At 33.3% G+C, this 16,939-nt stretch overlaps 1 protein-coding gene across 12 annotated transcripts in view; it reads left to right on the top strand.

Moving 5' to 3' along the window:
- The window catches only part of LOC112640269 (phospholipid-transporting ATPase ABCA3-like), a 136,267-nt gene that overhangs the window by 103,154 nt on the left and 16,174 nt on the right, over positions 1 to 16,939 (top strand). For 11 of the 12 annotated variants that reach the window (XM_049111310.1, XM_025416267.3, XM_025416266.3 and 8 more), the window contains 3 exons: positions 4,542 to 4,720; positions 16,073 to 16,198; positions 16,419 to 16,613. In XM_049111310.1, coding sequence (XP_048967267.1) covers positions 4,542 to 4,720; positions 16,073 to 16,198; positions 16,419 to 16,613 — 500 coding nt within the window. The remainder of the gene's footprint in view (positions 1 to 4,541; positions 4,721 to 16,072; positions 16,199 to 16,418; positions 16,614 to 16,939) is intronic. The other variant, XM_025416264.3, reaches the window with a different exon arrangement.

The following is a 16,939-nucleotide window of genomic DNA, read 5'->3' as shown; positions in this document are numbered from 1 at the left end:
CCCAAAATTTATTTGAAGGAATGGATGACATCCATTCTCCAGTATCTAATACAGTATCTGCATATAGAGGAACTCAACTGCTAAATAAATAAATAAATAAATAAATAAATAAATAAATAAATGTAGTGATTTGAATGATAAAGTGCTGTACAACAGAAAAAAGAGCCAGAAAAGAAGTAAAGAGAAAGACAAACAGTACTGAAGTTTGTTGAAAGGGTAAACATTCATTTTAACTTTAGAAATCCCCATGGTGGTATTGTATCATTTATTAGCTAATTTTGAAAATATCTTATCTTGGTGAGAGTGGGCAGAGTGAGAAGGAATACTTAGTAAGCCAGATATTACCTAGAAGAGTAGTCAATGGCCTCAAAGGGAAGCTCAGTGTTCAGAACTATAAACTGTATGAAATAAACTTTAGGAGATGAGGTGAGGTGGAAAAAAATGGAAGAGAAATATTTCTGGTAAAATCTAGTGACATGGAAATCAGGTATTATCAAGTCTCCATAGAAGCAAGGACTATTTTGCACAGCAATGTAGAAGGGTTCCAGTTCCTCCATATCTTCTCCAACAATTGTTATTTTCCATTTTTTAAAAGTATATAGCCTTTCTAGTAAGTATGAAGTTATATCACATTGTTGTTTCAATTTGCATTTCTCTACTGTTACCAGTGATGTTGAGCATCTTTTCATGTACCCATTGTTCATTTGTATACCTTCTTCATAGAAATGTCTATTCAAGTACTTTGCCCATTTGAAATTGGGTTATTTGTCTTTATGTGTTCTGGAAAACAGACCCTTCTTTGATATATGGCTTGTAAATATTTTCTCCCAGGGCTGTATTCTCACTTTCTTACTTGTGTCCTTTGATATACAGTAGTGTTTCATTTTGATGAAGTCCAGCTTACCCATTGTTTCTTTGGTTGTTTGTACAGCTTAGGTGTCAAAGAAAAATCATTGCTTAATCAGAGGTCAAAGAGATTTACCCAGTGTTTCCCCCTAGAGATTTATTGTCATAGCCTTTATATTTAGATTGTTGATTCTCTTGTAAGTTGATTTCTGTATATGGTGTGAGACAGGGTTCTAGTTTGATTCTTTTGTGTATGGATATCCAGTTATTCCAGCACCATTTGTTCAAAAGACTACTCCAGACTACTCCATTTCCCCACTTAATTAACTTAGCACTCTTGTTGAAACAGGTTAACCTCAGAAGTATGGGTTTATTTCTGAACTCTCACTTGTATTTAATTGATCTGTATGTCCTTGTTTCAGTACCACCCCCATCTTGATTACTTTAGCTTTGGTGGTAAGTTTTGAAATTGGAACTTGGCTATGTCTTGACATTTATTTTACAATTCTGTATATATTTAGGGATTACCTTTTCTTTAACACACACACACACAAAACAAATCTAGTAGGAATTTTACTGACATTGCTTTAATTCTGTAAAAATTTTTTTGAAAGATTTAATATCTTTACAATTTTGTTTTTACACTCTGTGGCTTGGTATATGCCTTTGCTTATTGAGTTCTAGCCATCCATCTATTTACTTAGGACTTCTTCATTTTTATTTAATACTAATTGGTAGTTATTGGTTTACAAGTATTACAGATACGTTACTAACTTTATTCCTACATATCTTTTGATGCTATTATAAATAGTATCACTTTTTGAAGTGTCATTTTTTTGTTTCTTGCTGATACAAAGAAAGTTGAAAGATCGTTTTGTATACTGAACTTGCTAAATTATTTATTTTATTAACTTTAATAATTTGTGAGTAGATGATTTCTTATTTTCAATAGGTACATTTTAAGCAGGCTGCCAATAAGGACACTACATACTGCTTTGTCAGGACAAATAGTTTGGATTTAATCAAAGTGGTGATAGCAGACATCTAGTTTCATTCCAGCTTCAGAGAAAACATCTTCACTGAAACTATGTGCCCTATTTCACACAGCTTTTATGAGCCAGAACTGAGATTCAAAGGGATCTTAGTTTCCTGGATTAAGGGAGTTTCTCTGCCACCATCCTGTGTTTAGTAAACTTTTTTTTTTAATCATAAATAACTGTTCAGTTTTACTTACGCTCCTGTTCAGATGGCCAAATGATTTTTCTTCTTTGTTTTACTGAATTACATATTCTGTCAAATTACATAAGCTTATTTTGCATAAAAAATTAAATAATAAACTGAATGTTCATGGAGATTATTGATCATGTTTCCTTAATAAAGATAAAACTATTTGGGTGTCCTCTTTAATAATTTGGGGAAGGAACTGATAGAGTTTTGTAGAATCATTTCATTCTACCTAAATTTTCAAAATCATTGGCATAAATTCGTTTATGATATCTTCTGGTATTTTTAAAATCTATGAATTCTATCGAACTTAGCATTTTCATTTATAATATTCTGAATTTTTTCTACTTATATTTTTTTCTTGATAAATCTTACCAAAGGCTTATCAATCATATTAGTCTTTTCAAAAAACAAGCTTTCACGTTTATTGATTCTTCATATCACGTTTGTTTCTTAAATTATTAATCTCTCGGGTTTTAAAATTTTTCTTCCACATTTTCCATTTTGAACAACTAATTTTCTAACATCATAAGATGGGTTCTTAAATCATTTATTGTTATCCTGTCTTCTTTTCATTATTAGGATGGATTTCAGTGGTGTTTGGAAAGTTTGTATTTTTCTTGGTTAGATTCTCTGAATTCTTGCATCTGATCTCTCATCACTTTTGTAAAATTCTCATCTTGGGAAGGCACCACTTCTGAGAAGAACAACTTAGAAGACAGAATTATGCCTTGGAAGGTTAATGATATGTAAAAAGAAGGAAAATATAGCAATAATGAATGGTACTATAAAACAAAAAGTTATCAGGGAATCAGAAAACTGTACCCACATTACTACCACATCACTACCACCAGCAGCAGAAGGACATTTATTAAAGAAATTGTTTCACTCTGCCAATAGAAATCCTTTCATAAGCTAAGCAACCAAGTAATCAACCCAAACTCATCATCACCACTGCATAAAATTATTGTTTTGATGGTTCATGAAAATTCACAGGGATAGCCAACATTCATACAAAGCTAGCATGTCAAGAAAACAAAAATAAAAATAGCAAAAACAAAAAATAATCTTTTAAAAACCATAGAGTAAAAAAATAAAAATAAAAAAATAAAAAATTAAAAAAATTAAAAATAAAAACCATAGAGTTAACTTAATTAGAAATCAACCAAGTGATCAAGGTCAATATTAACAGTGATAAATCACACTGGTAGTGTGTACCTTTTGTTGTTGTTGTTGTTGTTGTTGTTTTTGAAATAAAAATCTTACTTTATCTCTGTGATCTTCTCAAAACCCATAATCCCAGTCTAATCATAAAGAAGAAAAAAGAGGAAAGCATGAGACATATCCCAGTTGAGCGAAGTCCTACAAAATACCTGACCAGTACTCCTCAAAACTGTCAATGTTATAAAAGATAAGGAAAATCTGAGAAACTGTCACAGTTAAGAGGTACTTCAGGAAATGCAACCACAACATATAATATAGGATTCTAGACTGGTTCACAGAACAAACAAAAAAGAACATTACATTTTTAAAAAGGAAACCTGAATAAATCAGGGACTTTAATTAATGGTAATATTTGATATTTGTTAATGATAATATTTATTGGGGCACCTGGGTGGCTCAGTGGTTAAGCATCTGCTTTTGGCTCAGGTCATGATCTCGGGGTCCTGGGATTAAGTCCCTCATCAGGCTCCTCTCCCCACCCTACCCACCTCCCCACAGAGAGCCTGCTTCTCCCTCTGCTTATCTCTCTCTCTCTCTCTCTCTGTCTCTCATGAATAAATAAATAAAATATTTTTTAAAAAGATAATATGTATTCATTATTATAACATGTGCCATACCAATGTATGCTGTTAATAATTAAGGAGCACATGCAGAATATTTGGAATTCTCTATAGTGTCTGTAATTTTTCTGTAAATTTAAAACCATGCAAAAGATAAATTTTTAAAAGGAAGAAAAGTATATAATTATCTTATAACAAAATTCTATACTTTTTCACTCAACTTCTGAAGAAAGTTCAAGAAGTATCACTAATGGTCATTTTTACCTTTTAAAAGCAAAGTGTTATCTTTTGCAAGAGTATTTGCACTTTAATATTTTCTTCTAATTATAAATTTAAGATTTCACACTTCTAAAAGGATTTGGGGCAGATTTTTCATAACATGCAATAGTTAATAGCCATATCAATAAATATATTAATATTAATATGCTTACTTGATTACTATATATTATAATCATGAAATTAGCCTTCAAAATTCATTGTTGAAATGATATTTGTGTAGTAGGATAATCACTTTTCACACTTCAAATAGTTTACTTTTCTCAATTTAGCCTAATACTTCATTCCCCCCTTTATTTCTTATTTATTGCTTTCTTAGGCCTTGTTCATGGTGTCAGTGTTCTGTATTAAGATCTCTCTCTTTCTCTCTCTCTTAATCTCCTTCTCTTTCTCTCACTCTGCCATTCTCAGATATTGCAAAGAATGTTTATTCTTTGGAAGAGAAAATGATTGGAAAGTACATGATTATAATGAGTATCATAGGCTTTATTTACCTTCTCTTCCTTTTCTTTTTGGACACTACCTTGTGGAAGCTAAGAACATTTTTCAATCAATATGTTTACTTTGGTATCTATAAGACATTCAAGAAGGTGAGTAATTAAGCATGAGCCTTAAGATTTTATTATCAATTATACTCATTCTGAGAACCTAATGCACATCTACTTCTAAAAAAAAAACCTGTTTGTATTCTAGTTTCTATTATCATTGCTATTTATGATTATTTTATAATTTAGACAAAGTGTAAATCAGAAATAAAAATGTCATGACTTATCAATAAAAATTCTAATACTAGATGCAAAAAAAAAAAGGATAATTCCAAACAAAATCTTTTTAAGAAGGTGGGAAGGGTAAAGGGTGGTACCTGGGTGGCTCTTGCTCCTCCCCTCACTTGCTCGCTTTCACTCACACTCTCTCTCAAGTAAATAACTAAATAAAATCTCAAAAAAGTAAAAATAAAAAACTCCAAGCAAATGGAACATTAAGCCTGAAAAGCATTTATCTATATATGACTATCTTAGGTACTGGTAGAAGAAAAATCTAGGGTTCACAGAAATATCATATATATATATATGATTTTAAAAGATTTATTTATTTATTTTAGAAAGAGAAAGAATGAGGTGGGGAGGGAGCAGAGGAAGAGTGAAGCACACTCCCTGCTGAGTGCAGAGCATGGAGCCTGACATGGGCCTGGCTCAATCCCAGGACCCTGAGATCATGACCTGAGCTGAAACTGTTGGCTGCTCAACTAAGTGAGCCACCCAGGTGCCCCAGAGATATATTTTTTAAAATAAAATTTATCGAGTTTAATTTACCTTCAATAAACTGCATTTGTTTTTATTGATTATTTCAAGGAACCAAATTTTGTGTTTACTAATTTCATTTCTTGTTGACTGTTCTCTCTTTCACTGATATTTTTGGTCTTTATTTAAAATTTGTTCTTCCTGCTACTTGCTTTTGGGTTACTTTCCTCCTAGTTTCTTTATGGAAAGACTGAAACTACAGGTTTTAGGTCTTTCTTCTTTAATAATATAAACATTGAAAGCAAAATACTTCCCTGTGAATAGTTCTCTAGCTGTACCCTGAAAAAAATTTGATGTCTTATATTTTCACTATTATTCAAATGTTTAAGAATTTTTAAAATTTCCTATATGATTTCTTTTTTTGATGTATGGATTACTTAAAAGTCCATAAATAAATTTCAAAATATTTGGCAAGTTTCTAGATATATTAATAGTTATTGATTTCTAGTTTAATTCCTTTGTGATAAAAAAACATACTCTATAGTAAATCCTTTTAAATTAATTGATAATTGCTATATGGCTCAGCATATGATCAATCTTGGTGATGTGTTTATGTGAAATAAATGTGTATTTTGCATGTTAGTTGTAATTTTCTATAAATATCAATTAGGTTATGATGGTTGATTGGATTGTTTATATTACCTAGTTTCTAACTGATATTTTTGTTAGATTTATCTTTCAATTGCTGAGAAAAGAGTGTAAAATCTCCAATCCTGGTTGTAGGTTTATTTCTCCCTTTAATTCTGTCATATTTTAAAAATACATTTTGAATATCACTAAGCTAATAAATATTATTACATGTCTTTCTGATTAATTGAATCAGAGTATTGCTGGTAATGACATATATCTCTGCTAATATTCTTTGTCCTAAAGTCTATTTCCTGTGAAATTAATGTGGCACCTTCACTCTTATATGTACTATTTCATGGTATGTCATTTCACATACATTTATTTTCAAAATTCTGTCTTTACATTTAAAGTGGCTTGCTGTAAACAGCATGTGATTGGGTCCTAACTTTTTGTCTATTCTAATAATCTCTGACTTTTCAATTTGAGCAGTTAGTCCTTCATTAATAAATTTGTATTTCTATCGACCACATATATTATTTGTCTTCTGTTTGCCCCTTCAGGTTTTTGTCTCACTGCTTTCCCATTTCTGCCTTAATTTGGATTAATTGAATATATTTGGAATTCTATTTCATTTTTTAAAAGATTTTATTCATTTATTTGAGAGGAAGAGAGAGAGAAAAAAAGCAAGATGAATGAGAGGGAAAAGCAGAGGGAGAAGCAGACTCCCTGCTGAGCAGGAGCCTGACTGGGTCTTGATCCCAGGACCCTGGAATCTTGACCTGAGCCCAAGGCAGAAGCCTATGAGTTGAGCCACCCAGGCACCTCTGGAACTCTATTTTAATTTTTCAATTTACTCTAGCTTTACTTCTATATTTATCTTTAGTGGTTGATGCAGGGTTTACAAAATATATAGTTAATTTTTCATAGTCTATTTCATATTGTGAAATGTAGTAATTGTGAAAGCATAAATGTCCATTTCTATCCCTCACTGTTTTTAATGCTATAGTTGGTGTATGTCTTACATCTCTATATGTCATTATGTTATTAACCATGAAAAATAGTACTATATTTTGCTTTAGTACATTATGCATTTCAAAGTAACCAATAGGGAAAATGATTTTATACTTACCTAGTATTTAGCATCTCTGTTGCTATTCATTCTTTCCTGAACATATGAGTTTCCCTCTGTTATGATTTTCCTTTACACTGAAAACTTATTTAACAATTTATTTTAGTTAGAGAAGGACTATGTTAGTCTTCTTTTATCTGAAAATATCTTTATTTATCTTCATTCTTGGAGTGTACTTTGCTTTCTTTAGAAGCCTAGGTTGATAGTTGGGTTTTTTCTTGGCACTCTACCATGTCGTTTGGTTATCTTCTGGCTTCTTTTAATTCAAATGAAAAGACACCAATCACTCAAATTGTTTTCTCTTGTGTGTATTGCATTGCTTTTTTGTTTTGTTTTGTTTTGTTTTGTTTTTGGCTGTTTTTAAAAGTTTATCATTATCTTTGGTTTCCATCAGTTTGACTGTGATCTACCAAGGCATGATGCCAATTTGGCTAAGCCAGAACCTTATTTGCTGGAATCCCCTTCCCTGTATTATCCCAATTTAGAGTTGGTAAGGAAAGAAGTCCACATGAGATTTGGAAGGCAGAATTGAAGCACACTTCTTATACTCAGTCTTAAAGCAGCACAACTTTCTCCTTAACTTCTCCACTCCAAACTGCATTAGCATCCAACATAAATCAAGATACAATTGTTTACTTAGGCTAGGTCAGGGAATGGCAGTGTCATCTCCCATAATTTTATTCTTTTTTTTCCAAGTACTTGTTCATTTTATTGCTGTTTGATAAAGTGATGAATATCTAGCAATTCATTTTACTGCATTTTCCTGTACATATGTTTGTACATATTTATTTTTATTGTTTTTAATTTTAATCCCAGTATAGTTAAATACAGTGTTATATTAGTTTCAGGTATACAATATAGTGACTCAAATATTCCATGCCTCACTCAGTGCTCATCATGATAAGTTTACTCTTAATTGCCTTCACTTATTTTTCTCATTCCCCCCACCCACCTCCTTTCTGGTAAGCACCAGTTTTTTCTCTATAGTTAAGAGAAAGTTTCTTGGTTTGTCTCTTTCTCTTTTTTTGTTTTGTTTCTCAAATTCCACATATAAGTGAAATCATATGGTATTTATCTTTCTCTGACTTAGTATACTTAGCATTATTCTCTCTAGCTCCATCCATATTGTTGCAAATGGCAAGATTCCATTTTTTATGGTTGAATAATGTTCCATTGGCTGAATAGTTCAGATGGACTGTCTGTATAGTTATGGATGGATTTGCTTTTTCATATTTGTTGACACTTCCTCCATGGCCATTTATCACCAGCATCCTGTTTCCTCCTTTGTTGAAGATTCATTGACCATGTAACTGTGGGTTTATTTTGGGGTTTTCTATTTTGTTCTGTCAATCTATGTGTCTGTTTTTGTGCCAGTACCATATCGTTTTAATTAGTCAAGCTTTGTAATGTAACATGAAGTCTGTAACTGTGATATCCAGTTTTGTTTTATTTTGTTTTTTTTTTTTTTCCACTATCTTCCTTTATTTGTTTTTTTTTTTTTTTTTATTGGTGTTCAATTTACTAACATACAGAATAACACCCAGTGCCCGTCACCCATTCACTCCCACCCCCCGCCCTCCTCCCCTTCTACCACCCCTAGTTCGTTTCCCAGAGTTAGCAGTCTTTACGTTCTGTCTCCCCTTCTGATATTTCCCACACATTTCTTCTCCCTTCCCTTATTTTCCCTTTCACTATTATTTATATTCCCCAAATGAATGAGAACATATAATGTTTGTCCTTCTCCGACTGACTTACTTCACTCAGCATAATACCCTCCAGTTCCATCCACGTTGAAGCAAATGGTGGGTATTTGTCATTTCTAATAGCTGAGTAATATTCCATTGTATACATAAACCACATCTTCTTTATCCATTCATCTTTCGTTGGACACCGAGGCTCCTTCCACAGTTTGGCTATAGTGGCCATTGCTGCTAGAAACATCGGGGTGCAGGTGTCCCGGCGTTTCATTGCATTTGTATCTTTGGGGTTTTGACTACTCAGGGTCTTTGTGGTACTGTACAAATATTTGGATTATTCTAGTTCTGTGAAAAAAATTTGTTGTTATTTGATAGGAATTACAGTAAGCATCATAGATTGCTCTGGGTACTATAGACAGTTTAACAATACTTGTTCTTCCAAATAATGGGCATGGAATGTCTTTTCAATTTTTTGTGTCATCTTTAATTTTTTCATCAATGTTTTACAGTATTCCAAGTACAGGTCTCCCATGATTGAATTCTTATAACATTTATAGTTCTTATAGTTGCAAGTAAATAGCATGGATGTTTTTGCCTCAATTTCTGTTTATGAATAAAGATTATATTTTATGGGATGCCTGAGTGGCTTAGCGGTTGAGTGCCTACCTTTTTTTCCCTGACTGTATGGCAGTATGTTTTTTTTTCCCTCCTTTGCCCATAAGTTTTTGTAACTTCACCAACATATATTATGTATTTCAATATTCTTTTTCTCTGGGACATGATTTCTTTCATTTCAAAGTTAGTCATCTAAGTTTTACCATCTTTGAATTTTGACAAATATTTACAGTTGTGAAACCATTACAGTCTCACCATAATCAAAATATACAATATTTCTGTCATATCAGGAATTTTCCTTTGCAAGGAGCTCTCTTAGTCTTCTGAGGTTCAGAGTATCTATGGTAATGTCCCATTATTCATTCTTCACATTGGTAATTTTTTTATTGATCAGTTAAGCTAAAATTTATTGAATTTTATAGATATTTTAAATAACCCACTTTTGGGTTCATTGATTTTTTTCCTTCTATTATTTCTATTTCCAATATCACTGTATTAGCTCATGCCATTATTACCTCTTTCTGCTTATTAGAGATTTACTTGTATTATTTTATTTATTTTTATTTTATTTTTATTTCTGTTTTTTTTCTAGTAGAAGTTGGATCAATGAGACTTTTTCCTTTTCAAGACTATTCTTTTTAATATAAATATTTGATGATATAAATATCTCCCTATCACTGCTTTAGGTGCATCTCATAAATTTTGACATACCATGTTTTCATTCTCTTCAAAACATTTCCTAATATCTTTTGTGATTCCTTTCTTGGTGCATGAGTTATTTATAAAGTGTGTTGTTTAATTTCTAACTATTTCAATATTTTACAGATATTTGTTGCTGGAGTACATATTCTTCTGTCTTCATAAATTTATGAAAACTTGTTTCATGGCCCAGAACATGCCCTATCTTGGCAAATGTTCCTTTACTTGAAAGAACGCATATTCTGCTCCTATTGTATGCAGTGTTTTTTAACTGTGAACTAGATAAAGTTGTTTAATAATGTTGTTCAACTTTTCTACATTTTACTGTTTCTTTTTTCATTAACCTGTTGTGCCAGTTTTCAAGAGATTAGCGTTAAAGACTCTAAGGATGGATGGCAGTGAATTTGTCTATTTCTCCTCTTTTTCTTTTTTCTTTTTTTTTGGGGGGGGGGTTGGGCCTTCTCTGTTTAGAGTCTAAATTTTAGGTGCACCTGCACTTAATATTTTTATGTCCTTTTGATTAATTGACCCTTTATCATTATGTAACTGCCTTTTCAAAAATTTCTGTTGATATTCCTTGTTCCGTAATATACTTTGTCTGATATTACTCTGCCAATTTTTTCATATAATTTGCATGATGTATGTTTTTTGTCATTTGACCTTTAACCTCTGTATATTACTATATTTGATATGAGTTCCTTATAGATAGCATAGTTCACTTTGTTTTGTTTTTTATTCAATCTGACAATCTCTATATTTTAATCGAATTTAGGCTATTCTTTTTTTTAGACTTTATTCTTAATGTAATTTGTTATATGGTTGGGTTTAAATTTATCAACTTGCTATTTATTTTCTTTCATATCTATACTTTATTTTTTCGTTTCATGTCTTTTTTTTAGATTAGCAGTATTTTTATGATTCAAATGCATCTCTGCTACTAATTGATTAGATTGAGCCTCTTGGTTTTAGCAATATAAACTTTTCCAAACCATGTGCACATAATATTTTTTCCATTATTCAAGTCTTTTTCAATTTCTTTCATTGTCTTTTAGTTCTCAGTGTACAGGAATTTCACCTTCACGGTTAAATTTATTCCAAGGTATTTTATTCTTTCTGACACAATTATAAATGGGATTGTTTTCTTAATTTTTCTTTCTGATAGATCATTATTGTGTGTAGAAATGCAATGGGTTTTTAAACATTGATTTTGTAAACTGAAACTTCACTGAATTCATTTATTAGTTCTCTTTCTTTTTTTTTTTTTATTGGTGTTCAATTTACTAACATACAGAATAATACCCAGTGCCCGTCACCCATTCACTCCCACCCCCCGCCCTCCTCCCCTTCTACCACCCCTAGTTCGTTTCCCAGAGTTAGCAGTCTTTACGTTCTGTCTCCCTTTCTGATATTTCCCACACATTTCTTCTCCCTTCCCTTATTTTCCCTTTCACTATTATTTATATTCCCCAAATGAATGAGAACATATAATGTTTGTCCTTCTCCGACTGACTTACTTCACTCAGCATAATACCCTCCAGTTCCATCCACGTTGAAGCAAATGGTGGGTATTTGTCATTTCTAATAGCTGAGTAATATTCCATTGTATACATAAACCACATCTTCTTTATCCATTCATCTTTCGTTGGACACCGAGGCTCCTTCCACAGTTTGGCTATAGTGGCCATTGCTGCTAGAAACATCGGGGTGCTTTCTTATGATTTTATCTCCTTTTGAACTCCTTTATTCATATGTTGTTTCCTAATTTCATTAAATTGTCTATTTGTGTTCTCTTATAGCTCACTGAACTTCTTTAAAACAATTATTTTGAATTATTTTGTCAGGTAATTTTTAAATCTACATTTCTTTGGGATAAGTTACATGAAGTTCATTGTGATCCTTTAGTGGTGTCATATTTTGTGTTCAAAATTTTGTTGTTGTTCCTTGATATTTTTTGCGTGTGTTCCTTGTAGCCTTGTATATATGTCTGTGCATTTAGGAACAGTCACCTCTTCTAAACTTTATAGACTGACTTAGGTGGGGAAAGATCTTTACCTATGTGTGAGTGTGAGGGCACCAGGTGGGTGGGGTATGGCATCTCTGGTTCTGATTTCACTGGGGTACAGCAGTATCTCTGGCTCAGGGTGTTGGGGTGAATAGTAGCTTAAGCTCTGGACTGTTCCATCAGCTGAGTTTAGCATTATTGAAGACTGCAAACATCTTTGACACTGAAGGCTTTAGTGTCTCTTAGCAGCAGTAAGGGCTGCGGTTACTAATAACAATGGCTGCTGGGACCTTCTTGCTCTACTTTTCTCTCAAGGAGGGAGGTTGTGAACAAAGAGATTCTTCTTGGTACCAAGGTGTGCTAAGCTGAGGAATGGGTTGATGTGGGTAAAATGCATTCTCTACTCTTCTATATGGCCATGCCTGGATTTTTTACTCCACCAGGTTGCTGCAGCCTCTTAATTGTACTCCAGAGCTCTCCCAGGGTTATTTTCTCTGTGAATATTTGTTAAATCATTGCCTTGGTGGGGGGATGAGGCAAGCACTGAGCCTACCTAATCCATCATCTTGCTGATATAACTCTCCACTGTTTTTTATAAAAAGTCAGGTGTTACTCTTGTTAGAAAATCTCTTATAAGTGAAAAGTGTTTACCTCTTGCTGATTTAAGATTTTCTCCTTGCTTTTGGCAGTCAGCATTTTTTCTATGTCTGTGTACAGATCTATTTGTGTTTATCATACTTGGTATTCACTAAGCTATGGATGTGTAGATTAATGTTTTTCATGAAACTTGGGAAGTTCCACCATTTCTTTTAATATTTTTCTGCTTCTCTTTTTTCCATTTGACATTCTCATTATGCATATATTGATGCACTAAGTGGTATCTCACATTTCTCTAAGGCTTTGTTCATTTTTCTTGATTGTTTTTCTCTCCATTCTTCAGGTTTAATACTCCCTTTGTATCTATTTACTTTTCTAATTATTTTTTCCTGCCAGTTCAAATTTATTATTGAGTTCTTCTAGTGAGTTTTTCATTTTAGTTATTATACTTTTCAACTCCTGAACTTTCATTGAATTCTTTCTTTTATAATTTCTATCTTGTTATTGGTAATCTTTAGTTGATAAAACACTATCATCGTACCTCCCTCTACTCCTTAAAACATGGTTTCCTTTAATTTGAAAATAGTTATAATGACTACTTTGAAGTCTAAAGTCTAAGTCTAAGTCTTTGTTTATTAAATCTGACATCTGGTCATTTTCAAAGGCAGTTCCTATTCCTAGATCTTTTTCCTTTGTATGGAACACAGTTTCCTGTTTCTTCTATATCATAATTTTTTGCTAAACTCTGGGTATATTAAATACATATTGGTTCTGTGGGTATCACCCTTTCCCAGGGAACTTTTCTTGTTTGCTAGTTTATTTAACTGGCTGGGATGTTTCTGTGAAATCTATTTTCCTTGTAGTGTGAAGCCTCTGGTATTGTTCTTCAGAGGATGCAGACCTGGACATGGAGGCATGAGCATGGAATGACGTGGTTTGAAGGTCTCTTTTTGTCTCTTTCCATGTCCAACCCAACTGTTAAGCTCTACTAACAGCTGGCTGATTTTTGTATTTCTGTCATCAATGTCCTAACACATAAGTTGCTCCATTGAGGTAACCATTAAATATGAACTTCTGGGATCCCTGCGTGGCGCAGCGGTTTGGCGCCTGCCTTTGGCCTAGGGCGCGATCCTGGAGACCCGGGATCGAATCCCACGTCGGGCTCCCGGTGCATGGAGCCTGCTTCTCCCTCTGCCTGTGTCTCTGCCTCTCTCTCTCTCTCTCACTGTGTGCCTATCATAAAATAAATAAATAAATAAATAAATAAGAACTTCTTTGCAGAAATAGTTTGAGGTTAGTGTTAAAGATTAGTTTCACCCTAGGAGGGCTCTTCATAGCTATGTCTTTCCCTGGTTCTTTCTAATAAAGGTAGCTAGCCTATTTATATCTCCAATGAAGCTACCAGTCATTTTGTAACTGTTTTAAATAAAAACTTCCATTGTTTTGAGACAATCTTTAGGCTTGAACTTCCCTATACTGTTTCAAATAAAGATAATTCTATAGAGGAGAACATATGAGCTCTCTGTTTTACAGTCTAACTCTACCCCTGGGTAAAATTTCTGGGCCATCACTCCAAAGTTGAGGGCAGAGATGGTGGTGTGCTTCTTTCTTGAGTGATAACACTATTTCAGAAGCTGGGTGCTCATTGGGAAACAGTAGATTCTACTCTTCTTAGCTTATCCCTCTCAGCATGAAGACTTCATCCCAAGAATGAACTCGAGTTCAATATATCATACTACACCCCAGGTAGAAGATCCTCCACTTTCTGTATAGAGAATAGGTGGGAGAAGGGAACCCCAAATTCTCAATTACACTCACCCAGAACTTTGCCTCTGCAAAATGTGAAATGCTTACATTCTTTCTCCCCCAAGAATTTACCTGAGCCCTCAGTTGTAAAGGGTAGGGAAGAGGGAGCTTTGTATTCTTGGCTGCACCTGCCTGAAGTGAAGTTCTTTTCTGAGCAACAAGAAGAGAGAGAAGGAGTGAGTTATGATCCAATGTCACGGGATTTCACTATTTTTACCAAGTTTAGTATATTTATTGAATAAATGCCTCTTCATTTGCTATATGCCCATAGGAAAATTTCCAAAGCCTTTACACAATTATTATTTAGATGATTTTACCACTTTCACTAGGGTACAGGTCCACAGATCTCCTCACATTGCCATTCTGGTAGTGTTAAAGTACTTCAAGATGAAGTCCTACTCATTTTTCCCTTTTCTTCATAAAAGAAAGTTATTCTTTAGCCTTTCAGTGTTTAACGGACTTTAATTGTAATAAATCACATTTGATTGATCTCAGCTGTAGCTGCAGTTTTTCCTGAGGCATCCGATTCTAGAAAAACCACACACTATGGAATCCAAATGTTTTAATTTGTGGAAATAAAAACCAATGTGTTCTGAATTGATTGGACAAAACAGTTTTCAAAATTATGCCAAATTTCTGTTCTGCCATCTTGAGATCAGTTTCCCAAAGCTATTTGGTCTAATTAAGAGTAATAAAGAACAATATTATCTTGTAATATTTATCTTGAAAGTATAAGCCAATGAGTTTCTTAGGAAAAATCTAGTTAAGCCTTGCTGATTTTCTTGGCTTCTATTCCTTATTGATCTTAAAAAAACTTATTTATGATTAAGTATTCATGACTGTTTTTTAGAGTTTCCCTAAGCTCTTGGGATGATTTCCTTCACAAGATCCAAGTGACAAAAGCTATTTCCCTGAATGTTTTAGATTCTGTCTTTTAAGCAAATAGCATATGATTTCGCTCATATGTGAAATTTAAAGAACAAAATGATGAATTGGGGGTGTAGAGAAAGAGACAAACTAAGAAACAGACTCTGAACTATAGAGAACAAACTGATGGTTATCAGAGGGGATGTGGGGGGATGAGTGATAGGGATTAAGGAGTGCACTTGTGATGAGCAGCAAGTGTTGAATGGAAGTATTGAATCACTATATTGTACATCTGAAATTAATATTACAGTGTATGGTAACTGGAATTTTAAAAAAAACTTTAAAAAATAAGTTCCATCTTTTAAAGATTTAAAGTACACATTGTGGCATGTTAATTCACAAACTTTCTACTATGTCGAATGACTTTTTCTTCCCCCTTGATCTCTACCATCATTCTTTTAATGAACTATTTATTATTCAAAATTTAGTCAAGTTGTACATGATGCTGAGGTGATATTCAAATACTTCATGGAATGACTAGAATATTCTTTTTTAATGTCTTTGAGATTATTCCACAGTTTAGCTTTCATGAAACCACCCACTGTAGACCAGACACCTAAAGAGCATTCACTTTTATGATTCTTGTTTTGAAAATATAGAGAAAAGTGTCCAAGGAACTATCTGGAGAATCTGATGATGAAGATGTACAAAATGAAAGACAGAGAATCCTGGGGCAGCCTCAGAAGGAATTGGATTCCACAGTGCTTATTAAGGAACTCACAAAGGTAACATCATTCACTGGCCAATATACTGGCTTTATTTATCCCTAAGAACTTGTCATTGGTGTCCATTAACTGTGGTTCTTCAGAATCAATATGTATTTTTCCAGTGAAATAGAAGAATTCTTGTGAAACTTTCTAAAATAGTGGCCACAGCAGTCTGAGGTATTTATTTATTTGATCTTCAAATACTCTTTGCTACATTGTGTTTTCTGGATTTTTTTAGATATATTTTAAGTATCCAGTTGTTCTGGCTGTGAAAAATATCTCTGTTACAATTCAAAGGGGAGAGTGCTTTGGATTGCTTGGATTCAATGGAGCTGGAAAAACCACTACCTTCAAAATTTTGACTGGAGAAGAGACTGTTACCACTGGGGATGTGTTCATTGAGCACTTTAGCATCACTAAAAGCCTCCAAAAGGTAAGACACTATTGCAATCTAAGATATGAGAAGCTTGGTGCCTTGGGGGTACAGGTAACAGGCAGGTGTTGAAGATAATAAATGGCAATCATGATAGACATTGACATTGATATTGATACTGTTGACTCAGTAGGTTCTGGGGAGAGACATAAGCTTTTGAGGAGATAGGCAACAAGAATTTTAGACAAGATTATCTTTTGTGTTCTTTGAAACCACAAGAGTAAAAGGCAAGTTGTCTCACAGTACATCTAACATATGCCAGACAAGGTGCTGTAAGGAAGGAAAGTCTGGGCAGAAGAAGCATTTCACTTATAATTGCAATTCAC

The sequence above is a fragment of the Canis lupus genome, chromosome 6 (genome assembly GCF_003254725.2).
Source record: "Canis lupus dingo isolate Sandy chromosome 6, ASM325472v2, whole genome shotgun sequence".
NCBI classification, from domain to species: Eukaryota; Metazoa; Chordata; class Mammalia; order Carnivora; family Canidae; genus Canis; species Canis lupus.
The sequence above is the reverse complement of the archived record's forward strand: the minus strand, read 5'-3'. Positions and strand labels throughout refer to the sequence as shown.